Raw genomic sequence first — 12,025 nt, 5'->3', positions numbered from 1 at the left:
AAATGTAAACAGAACGTGGTACAGTCAGACGTCAAGGCTAAAAGGATAACACAAAAAAAGTCCTGGAGACTTGTTTCCATTGTGGTCCTATGTGTTCAATTCATCAACATAGCATAAAAATAACAATAATACATGTCATCAACAAATACAAAACACTATGTACAAAAAACTGCGGCAGTGAAATGACACTTCCTTTCTATGGGAAAATGCATTTATCTCTCTGATCATGACAACTACCTTTTGGAGGGATTATAAATGGTTACCTTTTGTGCTGTTGTTACCCAAACATGACATTATATTGTCCATTCTGTCTCTCTACAGGTTTTGAGGAATATATAAAGTCACAGATATAGTGGAAGAGAAGAAACGGCTGGACCTCCTCGGGTTGTTTGACCACCAGTGGGCTGAGAGTGTAAGACATCATGCTGGTGACGGCGTATCTTGCCATCATACTCCTGCTGGCTGTTTGTGCCGGCCTGGAGATCACAGCGCGCCGCCTCAGCCCACCCCAGCCTGCCGCCGGCTCGGCCGTAGCCAACCCGGCCTTCCGCCGCTTCCAGACTCTGTTCCTGCGGGCGTACCTGTTGGCCCTGTGGTCAGACTGGCTCCAGGGCCCTTACCTGTACAAGCTGTACCGCCACTACAGCTTTCTGGAGTCTCAGATAGCCATCTTGTACGTGTGTGGCCTGGCCTCCTGCGTGCTGTTTGCTCCCGTGGCGGGCTGGCTCCCTCAGGCCCTGGGCCGCCGGAAGACGTGCCTGCTCTTCTGCCTGTCCTACTCCGCCTGCTGCCTCACCAAGCTGTCCAGGGACTACTTCGTGCTGATCCTCGGCCGCGTCCTGGGGGGCCTCTCCACGTCGCTGCTCGCCACCACGTTCGAATCCTGGTACCTGCATCGGCACGTGGACGTCCACGACTTCCCAAAGGAGTGGATCCCCAGCACCTTCTCCAAGGCCGCCACCTGGAACCACGGGCTGGCCGTGGGGGCGGGGCTGGTGGCCAACATGCTGGCCGAGTGGCTCCACCTCGGCCCGGTGGCCCCGTTCCTCCTGGCCGTGCCCTGCCTGGGGGCCTGCGGCTGGGTCGTGCTGACGGACTGGGGCAGGGAGGAGACCGAGGGAGACCCGGAGGGCGACAAGAAAACGCCTCTCCTCCTCGGCGGCGCTCCTCCCAACGCGGCTCTGGCTCGCATGTCGGCCCGGGCCAGGTTCTGGCGCAGCTGTCAAGAGGGACTGCACTGCCTGCTGTCGGACAGGAGAGTGATGCTCCTGTGCGGAGTGCAGGCTCTGTTCGAAAGCGTCCTCTACATCTTCGTCTTCCTGTGGACCCCCGTGCTGGATCCCCACGGTCCTCCGCTGGGCATAGTGTTCTCTTGTCTAATGGCCGGCAACATGGCCGGCTCCTTGCTGTACCGTCTGGCCACTTCCAGTCGATACCGTCTGCAGCCCGGACACCTGCTCTGCCTCTCTGTGCTGATGGCCTTCTTCTCCTTCTTCATGCTGACGTTTTCCACCGCTCCGGGCCAGCCCAGGCCTCACGAGTCTCTCCTGGCCTTTTTGCTGCTCGAGCTGGCCTGTGGTCTCTACTTCCCGGCAGTCAACTTCCTCCAGGGCAGGGTGATCCCCGAGGAGAAGCGGGCCAGGGTGTTGGCCTGGTTCCGGGTCCCTCTGCACCTGCTGGCCTGCCTGGGGCTACTGGCGCTCCACGGGGAGGTTTCGGGGACGGGTGGAGGGGAAGGAGGCAGTGGCACCAGACACATGTTTGCGGGCTGTGCGTTAATGATGCTGGCCGCTCTCATGGCTGTGGTCAGTCTCTTCACCCTGGGCAGGAATGACACAGATCTGAGACTCGAAGGAGCCAAAGGGGAGGGGGAGATGTGACATGGATGGCTGTCCAGTTACTACTACAAATGTCGTTGACTGAAAACGACTGATTGAAAACTGAAAACTGAAAGAATACTTCCAGTTTTAACATCAGCCAAAATCAACACAAATCGTGGTCCAAAGTTAGGTTATCTTTCCAGTTTTTATTTATTTCTTTGTTGAATAATGGGTCTGTTTTGGGAGTGCATTGCTTTTGTTACAATAAATTGTTACTCATGATTCTTGTCTGTCTGTATAGTACTAGTTTAAGGACGACTTCACCCATTTTCAATCTTCATATAATTGGTCCTCAGTCTTTTTGTCAACTCGCTCTGTGTCTCAAAGGAGACCGGCTTCGAATGCTATCAATGCATTGAATGGGAGATTATCACGTTTTATCAGACCATTAAATGGGCGAGTAGGCGATATACGGACCTACCCGTGATTTGTCAGACCATTCATTGGGCGTAATCAGGAGCTACTGACCTACTTGGAGGCGGAGCAGTCCCCACAACAAGATTTACGATTCTGTGCCTATCGGTACATAACTCCAACGGCGCTGAGTAGGCTCAGTCGCACTGTTCAGGACGGTGGTCCTTCACAGTTCGCCTGAGACTGCGCGCCTCCGTCATGGTCCGAAACCAAAACCAAAACCGAAACTGAACTATTTAAGTCATCTCCGTTGGCAGGTCAGTATGTCTTGATAACACCCAATGAATGGTCTGATAAATCGCGGGTAGGTAAGTAGGTCGCCTACTTCGCCGATTCAATGGTCTAATAAAAGGTGATAATGTCCCATTCAATGCATTGATAGCATCCGGATCAGGTGCAAAGGATGACGACCAATTATATGAAGATAGGTTGAAAATGGGTGAAGTTGTCCTTTAATGAAGTTGGTACATCTATGAAGTGCATTACTGGAAATGTTATGGGCAATGCCTGAGTCAGTCGTACCAAAAATAGCAGATCTATAGAACATTCCAATGCATTGCATCTGCAACGCATTATGAGCTGGAAATCTGCTATTTTTGGCATGCAGCACCGTCATGTGACAAGAGTACAAATCAAGAATAAACACCTATATCACCTGATTTCAGATTAATTGCTTTAATATATTCATTCACAGACATAGGATGAAGTTGCTGTTGGTAGGTAGGAAATAAGCATGGATCAACGCTTTCATGACAATTATTTTATGATGTCTTGATTTAAAATATTCTGATGTGGGAAAAACAGGAAGGTATTTTGATTCAAAAATAAATTCACTGTCCTTGTTTTTAAAATGTACATAATATATTGCACATAAATAAATATCTAATTTGTATCCTTATTTTTGTATTGATATATTTAACATAAAAACTACAAGTGTTTTGGGGATAATACAAGGTGTTCAATCATAACATTGTTTTGTGCCGAATCTGAATCACTGGCCAAATGAAATGGTTGACAGGATTTTATTCACGATGAGCAAATGAGCAAGAGAATTAACATCCCACGAGCACATCTTTTATTTTATGCACTTGAAGAAGCTGTGCATGCATAGCAATTCATATTCTAAACAAAATCTTGATCAATAACTTAAGTCACAGCTTTGTCCCATTCTAGAAACTAATGTTCTGTTTGGTATGCATGTGTAATTACGTGTTTTAAAACATTTCTAATATATGTGATTTTAATTAGTTGTATAATAATTATAACACTGATGTCTGTTTGCAAATGTAGAAATAATTCTTCAGCATTTTAGCCCCCACAATACCCTCTAATGTTTGCTGCGAATAATTTTCAGATTTTTTCTTGTCTTTTCCGGACCCATTTTTATATTGCAATGTACGGCACATTGCCAGCAACTGTCCTCCCCTTTTTTTCCAGACGGAGTGGTACAGCCCTCTGTGTCGCAGCTTCACCTGGATGCTGCTAGAATATTGCTCCATGGGTGAGGGAGGGGTATGTGCTGGAGTCAGAACTGCGTTGCTGTTGGATTACGCCACTGTCTGATCAGAGGGAGTTTAATCTGAGCCGTGAAAGGACCATCGTCATTTCTAGTCTCTTCTCAACTGTTTTATTAGACCTCAGGAACTGAAGTACAGATCGAGGCAGCAAGACACTGGGACCTTGATTCTGTTTGTCGTACAAACACATCAGTCGTCTGCAGAAATCAGACAGACATCATCATGACGCAGGGCAAGGTAGGGACTTGTTTCAATCATAACTCATCTTCAACCCATCTGTCCTTTTACAGCTTTTACAATTCTAAATACTTACAGTACAGGACTGTAATAGTTGCATTGCATCTGGGCCAGAATGTTATGTAATATAACCATTGGATATGTGTATTTTATGCTCCATCCATCCATCCTGCCACTGGGACACTTTGTGGCGATGCAATGGCTTTTAAGTTGTGAATGCCTCTAGATTTAGTGACAAATGCTTTTGTCACCATATCTTGAGGACAAATGACAATCTGTTCTGACATTCTTATGGTACAGTACTGTATATTAAAATAAAATGTTTTGCAGATGAAGTATCTGCGGCCTTAGATTCCAGACTAATATTAAATAGCTATTATATATAGTGTATTGCTATGTATCCAATTTATTAATAGCATTATTTTGTTTATGAGGATGTGATGTCTTTCTAGGTTTTGATAAGCCTTTGTGATGTTAGATTTTTGTTTTGTTTTCCCGTTTCAATCCAGTTTTACTGGATTTCATATATGACCGAAATGCGTCACAGTGACTGTTTTCGCCATGTTCTATCACCATGACAACCAAATTCTTTCCCTTCATCTGGTACAATCCAAGGAGTTATTGGGAACAGTTATTTCATAAGCCAAGGCCAAGCTCATATTATGAAAAATGTCCCTATATTTTGTCTTCAAGCAGCTGCATGGGCCAGCTTCGCTGCTTCATTTGAGCTAATCTCATGTGACGTCACACTTAATCTCTATCAACATTCTGTTACCAAACATCTGCACATGTTATGTCATTATCTATTTTAGGCATATTCCTTTCCTTCCTCTAAGGTTGAGTGACTAGGTTATTTAAAAGTCTGAATGGTACTTTTAAAATATTACATGTATAAATATTCATGGATATCAAAATATCAATGATGATATATGCTGGTATGTAAATTGAGTCAGATTAAGGCTATCTCCTCTTTGATTGACTATCACTAGAAATATAAATGCTGTTTACAGACTAAATGAATTGAATATATCTAAATGTTTTCTTGTCATCAGCTTTCTCTTGCCAACAAGTCCACAGATGGCTCCTCAGGTGAGGCCGCTGCTACTGGGGCCCCTGCTCCTCCCACCTATGAGGAAGCCATTGCTGGTATGCATATACCTTATTGTGCATTATATCATGATGTTATTACAGTATCTCAAAACACTAAACTTACTCTGAAAGCCTTAATGCATGTCATGCAGGGCAGGAATTTCATGGAGGCAACGAGAGCCATGGCCGTCGTTGCCCCTCAGTTTGGCCTTGTGCCCCTCAAATAAATGGCATGCCCCGAGGCCACAGTGGCCTTAATGCCCCAGCTGACTGTACCACTGTACCTCTGTCTCTTTCTTGTCAATATGTAGACACCAGTGTCTCTTTCTTGTCAATATGTAGACACCAGTGTCTCTTTCGTGTCATTATGTAGACACCAGTGTCTCTTTCTTGTCAATGTGTAGACACCAGTGTCTCTTTCGTGTCATTATGTAGACACCAGTGTCTCTTTCTTGTCAATGTGTAGACACCAGTGTCTCTTTCTTGTCATGTAGACACCAGTGTCTCTTTCTTGTCATTATGTAGACACCAGTGTCTCTTTCTTGTCATTATGTAGACACCAGTGTCTCTTTCTTGTCATTATGTAGACACCAGTGTCTCTTTCTTGTCATTATGTAGACACCAGTGTCTCTTTCTTGTCATGTAGACACCAGTGTCTCTTTCTTGTCATGTAGACACCAGTGTCTTTTGTTGAGATTCTGAATTCTTAGGTCATTGGTGCAGGGCTGAGCATGGTTCAGATTGTAAATACCATCATTTATTTATTTCACTGCAGATAGTCTACATATTCAATTTGAAGTCATCCTTAACCCTTAAATTCAATTATTTCAATGGACTAAAATCTTGTTTTATTTGGTGGCCTTCCTGCCCTGGCATCTGGCCTTTGTGTTCTCAAAAAAGGGACAACAGCAAAGGCCAAGTTAGCCCGGTAACCCCCCCCCCCCCCCCCCCCTCCGGAAATCTCATTTGTATTAGGAGTAATCAAATGCAAATGAGATTTCCGGAAGGGGGATGGTTTACCAGGCTAAGGCCAAGTGGCCTTGCCCCTAAAATAATGAAATCCCAGGCCTGATGTCATGTCATTTATAGTACATGTTGGCTAAGGTAAACATCGTAAAGTAAAACCTCAAAAAAGTACACTATATGAAGTATTGTTTAGAATACTGTTAATTCTCTCCATAGGCAGCAGCAGTCCCTGCTACAGTGATGCTGAGATGCTCACTGAGTACAACTGGGACGACACAAACATCAGGAGGATCTTCATCCGCAAGGTAACACATCACTGTTTGTAAATTAAGCATTTCAGGCTTCAGCATGGAAATAATAACACCTCTGTCTCTGTCAGACTTTATATTGTCAATGAACATTCATTGACTATTCACACACGCTGGCCATTTTGCTCTCACATTATATTCAATTACGTTTTATTATAGTGCGGAATCACAACAAGTTGTCTCTGGACACTTTAGAGCAGAGGCCAGACAATGTTCCCCCGCCCTAAGCAAGTATTTCTTTTACAAGAGTGGCAAGGAAAAACTCCCTTTTAATGGGAAGAAACCTCAGGCAGAACCAGACTGTAGGGTGGGCACTGGGCGGCCATCTGCCATGACTGTGTTGGGGGGGAAGAGAGAAAGAGAGAGGAGAGACACAGACTATAGTATAATATAATAGCAGTCCACGTTCTATTTTCCATGGAAACTCTCTTACATCATACTCCACCCTTGAAGATGACATGAGAGCAAAATGGCTGCGGTGTGAATATGGTCAATTGAGGAACTGAATTCAGCTCCATGCCAAACTGTGTGTACAGCCCTTTTTTTCATGGTTAGTTGTCTTCCTCTAGGTGTATGCCATTTTGATGATCCAGCTTTTGGTCACTTTTGCTATTGTGGCTCTCTTCACATTTTGGTGAGTGTTGTAAGATGTTGCATGTTTTAATAATAATATTCCATCATCTCATTTTTAAATTTTTCCTCAGGTCTATCAATATTTTACCTAAGGAAATATTTTGATATAACAAACACCCCTGGGTTGTGCATTTATACCTGCCTCTGTTGTTTTTAGTGAGCCTGTCAAGGACTACATTCAGGCCAATCCTGGGTGGTATTGGGCTTCATAGTAAGACACACACACACACACACACACACACACACACACACACACACACACACACACACACACACACACACACACACACACACACACACACACACACACACACACACACACACACACACACACACACACACACACACACACACACACACACACACGCACGCACGCACGCATGCACACACATGTCAGAATTTGTGTCAAAATATCTAAATAAGAAATGGATCAAATTGTTATGTATTGTTTGAATATGTATACAATATTATATGTATATATGTTGTGACGTTTGTGATGTTTTTGACAGAGGATCAGTTAATTTCTTGTGTGACACATTCATGTATAGATTATCCATCATTCAGAAAATGTATCTATACAGTGTTGGTTGGTGTAATATCTAATGTTTATTTTTCATTTAACACAGTGCTGTGTTCTTTGTCACATACCTGACCATCTCTTGCTGCTCCGCTCCTAGGTAAGTTGTAAGGTTAACCCTGGTGGCCTCATTTTTGGCATGTCAGTATAGTCGAAAATTATTAATAAAAAAAAAAAAAAAAACAGGTAACATCTTCAGACCATGGTCACTTAAGATATGACAAACTCAATGTCTCATCATTCTCATTGACTCATCTTTCTTAATTCCCACAGGAGAGTGTTTCCATGGAATCTGATTCTGCTTGCCATTTTTGTAAGTGCCACATATATTTCCCCCATAAATAAACCTTTGCATCAATAAAGAAAAATTACTATTTGTTTGTATATAACTGTATACAGTAGTTAAGGGGTCTATAGTATAGTATAGTAGCCCCTACGCCATGGGTTTCTGAAAGTGGGTGCCGTGACGCAAGTCCAGGAGTGCCACAGAATACTTTGGAATTCATCAATATCACTTCAGTGTAACCACTTAGACACTCTATACTTGCACTGCACGCTGTGCGTTCTTTTTCGATCTACACCAAATCTCTTCTCCAGAAATAGCCCATCTACAAGATCGGCTATTTTTGGGGCGAATGTTCCCCCCAGAATAGGGATGCTGGGGTTCAATGGTTAAACGTCAAGTTTAAAGTGGCCTAATGGAAAAGGATATTCTCTCAAGTTTTCCTCCTGTTGTCGACTAGGGCTCATGCATGCTAACTTTTCTGACTCTGATTTCGCACTTGTAACTAAGTCTCTCTAGATAAGAGTGTCTGCTAAAGGCCTTATTTCTAATTGTAAAGAGGATTGAGAATTGATATAAGTGAGTTACCTGCATTTTCATCTGGTTCTCTCCTGTTGCAGACCCTGTCCCTGTCCTACATGACAGGAATGTTGTCCAGGTAAACGTGTGGGTCTGCTCACTCTCTTATGTTTATGGCTATTGTTATCCCTGCCAGGAGGCCAGAACATCTAAAACTGACCTGAATTGTCTTTGTAAACAGCTTCTATGACACCAAGTCAGTGGTGATGTGCCTGGGCATCACAGCATTGGTCTGTTTGAGTGTCACCATCTTCAGTTTCCAAACCAAGGTGTGAATTAAAAATGATGTTATGCTATAAAATGTATCTATACGTTTTCTATATCTTAGAATGTATTAGTTGTACCCTCTACAAGCTCACAACACGGCAAGCTTGTAGATATGCTAATATTTAGTGTGCGACATCGTATTACAAAATATAAAATAGGGTTTAAATGGTTTATAAGGAAAAAAATATAGAATTGAAATAGGATTTTTAATGGTTTTGAAAAGATTTTGAAAAATATGTTTATGTGGACCCTAATGAATAATTTGTTCTAATTGTCTTTTTGTTTTACAAATGTTGTTTTCTTATTATTCATATAGTCTACTTTTTTCCTCTCTTTGCCAAATTACTTTAGTAATTATTCAATCAATTTAGCTAATTAATTATGACTATTATTCTCTTTGGTACTATTAGTTTTTTTTCTGTGATGTAATTACTTCAGTGATGGGTTCCTTTAATTGACACATGCTTTGTGTCCTAACCAGATTGATGTGACATCATGCCACGGTGTGCTCTTCGTCTTCTCCATGGTGATGTTCATCTCTGGACTGGTGCTGGCCTTTGTCCTTCCCTTTCAATATGTAAGCAAGAGGTTTCCATTTAAACATACCAAGTATCATAATGTGACGTTTCAAACTAGTGGAATCATAGTATCTATAGATAGGCTGCAGGCAGTGCAAGGCAAGGCAAGTTTATTAAAGCATATTTCAACAACAAGGCAAATGAATAAAACGTTAAGGGGGATGAACCGAACACCCTAGGCTGATTTTGTTTGTTTGTCTGGTTCAAATTAAAACTACAGAAGGGTAAAAGCCATGGCAGACTGCATAAGGCTGATCTTATACTTATAGTACCTTATAGTACACCCTGATGTAAGCAACGCAGCTGCGGCAAATACAAATTGCTAATCAAATTAATAATGATTGTGTTAGATTTACACAATGTACATTGACAATAGAGGGTATTCGCATGCTTAAAGTGAATGGCACATCGAGTGGCAAAGCAACATGCAAAGTGAGTTTAACATTGTTTAATGTTGTTTAATGCAATCAGATATGACTTTTCTGTTTGGATGCATGGGCTGTCAAGGCCAGAAAGTATTTTTTTGACACTCAGTAGGCATTCCTGCATAACTTCCGGGTTTGATGATGATGTCACACGCATACCCTCTATACTGTTGTCTGTTGACTACTGTCTATGCTTGAACACAGGCACACTCATGGCCCTAAATCTAACACACCCATTAATAGTTGTATTAGCTGCAGCTGTGACGCTTACTAGCCTAGCCTGCCAATGATTTTAATCTGGTATAGTTTTTAACCTGATGAGGAAAATAAACGTCAAAATCAGCCTTGTGTTTCATGTCCCTTCAAGTGCTGTATTATGACAGAGCAAAAGCAAAAGTGCAAAAGAAACACATCATAAAATGACATTTGAATAATTAAAAAATACAAATACGAAGTAAAAAGAATAGGATAATAAAATGACAATCTATTCTAATCAAGTACTTTGCTGTGCATCAGGTACCTTGGTTGGATGCTGTCTATGCTGCCTTGGGGGCCATACTGTTCACCATGGTAAGTGACAGTGTACATGTCATAGAGCTATGTTGCATAGTGTAGGCAATCAGAAACTACAGAGAGATGTTTTAATTTGTGTTCAATTTTCTGTTTCAGTTCTTGGCATTTGACACACAGCTCCTGATGGGGAACAAGCGCTACGCCATGAGTCCAGAAGAGTATATCTTTGCCACTCTCAATATCTACCTAGATATCATCTACATCTTCTCCTTCTTTCTCCAAATCTTTGGAACAAAAAGAGACTGATCCCTTCCACTTCCCTTCTTAATTGTATAGACTAGGGATGCACATATATGAATATCTGACCAACACGATATAATTTCAAATGTCAAGCCTGCCCAGCCCTGTGTTACAGAATCATTCTCTCACTCTAATTTTGTGTTTACGATGAGCAAAACAGCAAATACAAAATAGGCACAAAAATAAATGCATTATTTTCTAACTTTATGATTTGTTCAACTATCTTGATTGAAAAAAAATATATATTGAACTTTTTTATTTTTCAAATGAGTTTAATTACTTAAAAAAAGATGTCAGAAATCATCTACTCAAATGACATAACAGTTTTGTGCCCAGTAAAACCAGTGAGATGGTCATGTACTGTATGTATTGTGTATCCCTAGAAAAACGAAACGTGCACATACTCATCACCTACCTACCCCGAAGCTGTACACAACTTATCACCCTTCTCCAGCATGACATGGAACCAACCCTTATTGTGTGATCAGCCTGTCTATCTAGCGTCATCAACTAGAAACATACATTGCTGTGCTCCCATACGGTGTAGGATAACTAAGAATAGATATAACACATGGTGGTGACTTTTCCATCTAAACCTGGATGCATTTATGCTGTATCTGTGACTAGCTCGGTGTCATAGATCGTCTAACAGATGTCAATTTAAGAGGTACTTATCCCTGATCTGCAATATATAATGCATGACTGTCTCTCAACTATGCCAATGTACATTCGTCCTACAGTGCCGGTGGGATGGTGATTTTGATTATAAAGTGAATGGCAACACAAATGCCGCTCTAGGAACCATGAACTTAAAAGGTATGCAGAAATCACTTAGGTGCTTAATTCCATTCTGTACTGATGTTGTCACAATACTGCACATTACAAGGAACCTCCTTGGCTGTTTTAAACAAATGAAGTAGATGAAGATTGGCGAGATAACCTCATGTTATGTTGTGGTTAAAAAAATGCTGTATGTCATAAGAGGTATTCTAAGGATCATCCATGCCTTCCTTTGATTTGTAACTTGTACACACAATTCTGTGTGATGTGTGTGCTGTTTCTTTTGTGTACATTTTAACTTTGAAAGTCACAGAATTTGCATTATACAGTATCTGCTAATATCACTTGTTCAGTATTTGCTATTGATATTGAAACGTTTGAATGAAAATTGGGCTGGTTTATTGGTTGTTTGTGTAACTCATGATATGATTAAATAGGCTTTAGTGAAACAACATGATAGTCTACTGGCAGTGCCATGCAGGTGTCGACTAATTATATTTTTTAGGCTGTCATACAAGCCTACATTTGAAAAGTGACTGGAAGGATATATTTCATGAAAATTAAACTTTATTTTTCTATGAAAGCCCCTGAATGTGAAATTTCAGCAAGATGTTTATTTATTACAGAAGTATTATTATTACAGTTGGGAACTTGACATGAATTTGTACCCTCTGATGTG

General features: G+C 41.6%; 2 protein-coding genes across 2 annotated transcripts in view; both read left to right on the top strand.

Moving 5' to 3' along the window:
* The window catches only part of mfsd5 (major facilitator superfamily domain containing 5), a 173,382-nt gene extending 170,198 nt beyond the window's left edge, over positions 1–3,184 (top strand). Inside the window, exon 3 of the mRNA XM_084068463.1 lies at positions 322–3,184. Coding sequence (XP_083924589.1) covers positions 423–1,880 — 1,458 coding nt within the window. The 5' untranslated portion in view covers positions 322–422 and the 3' untranslated portion in view covers positions 1,881–3,184. The remainder of the gene's footprint in view (positions 1–321) is intronic.
* A 140-nt stretch (positions 3,185–3,324) lies between these two features.
* On the top strand, positions 3,325–12,025 carry LOC311053079 (protein lifeguard 2-like). Its single transcript, XM_084068470.1, has 12 exons — positions 3,325–4,048; positions 5,101–5,194; positions 6,320–6,408; positions 6,981–7,045; positions 7,202–7,255; positions 7,671–7,721; positions 7,895–7,934; positions 8,525–8,562; positions 8,665–8,752; positions 9,232–9,327; positions 10,270–10,323; positions 10,423–12,025. Exons 1-12 carry the CDS (start codon positions 4,034–4,036, stop codon positions 10,570–10,572), a joined length of 834 nt encoding a protein of 277 aa, XP_083924596.1. The 5' UTR covers positions 3,325–4,033; the 3' UTR covers positions 10,573–12,025.

This window comes from Gymnoscopelus microlampas (genome assembly GCF_963454915.1).
Source record: "Gymnoscopelus microlampas genome assembly, chromosome: 10".
Lineage (NCBI taxonomy): Eukaryota > Metazoa > Chordata > Actinopteri > Myctophiformes > Myctophidae > Gymnoscopelus > Gymnoscopelus microlampas.
The sequence above is the reverse complement of the archived record's forward strand: the minus strand, read 5'-3'. Positions and strand labels throughout refer to the sequence as shown.

What these genes read in the sequence shown, in the direction of transcription:
- LOC311053079 (XM_084068470.1), top strand. An exon ending in TGATTCTGCTTGCCATTTTT is followed by an intron (nt 7,935 to 8,524) that starts GTAAGTGCCACA and finishes CTCCTGTTGCAG; the next exon opens with ACCCTGTCCCTGTCCTACAT. An exon ending in TCTTCAGTTTCCAAACCAAG is followed by an intron (nt 8,753 to 9,231) that starts GTGTGAATTAAA and finishes TGTCCTAACCAG; the next exon opens with ATTGATGTGACATCATGCCA.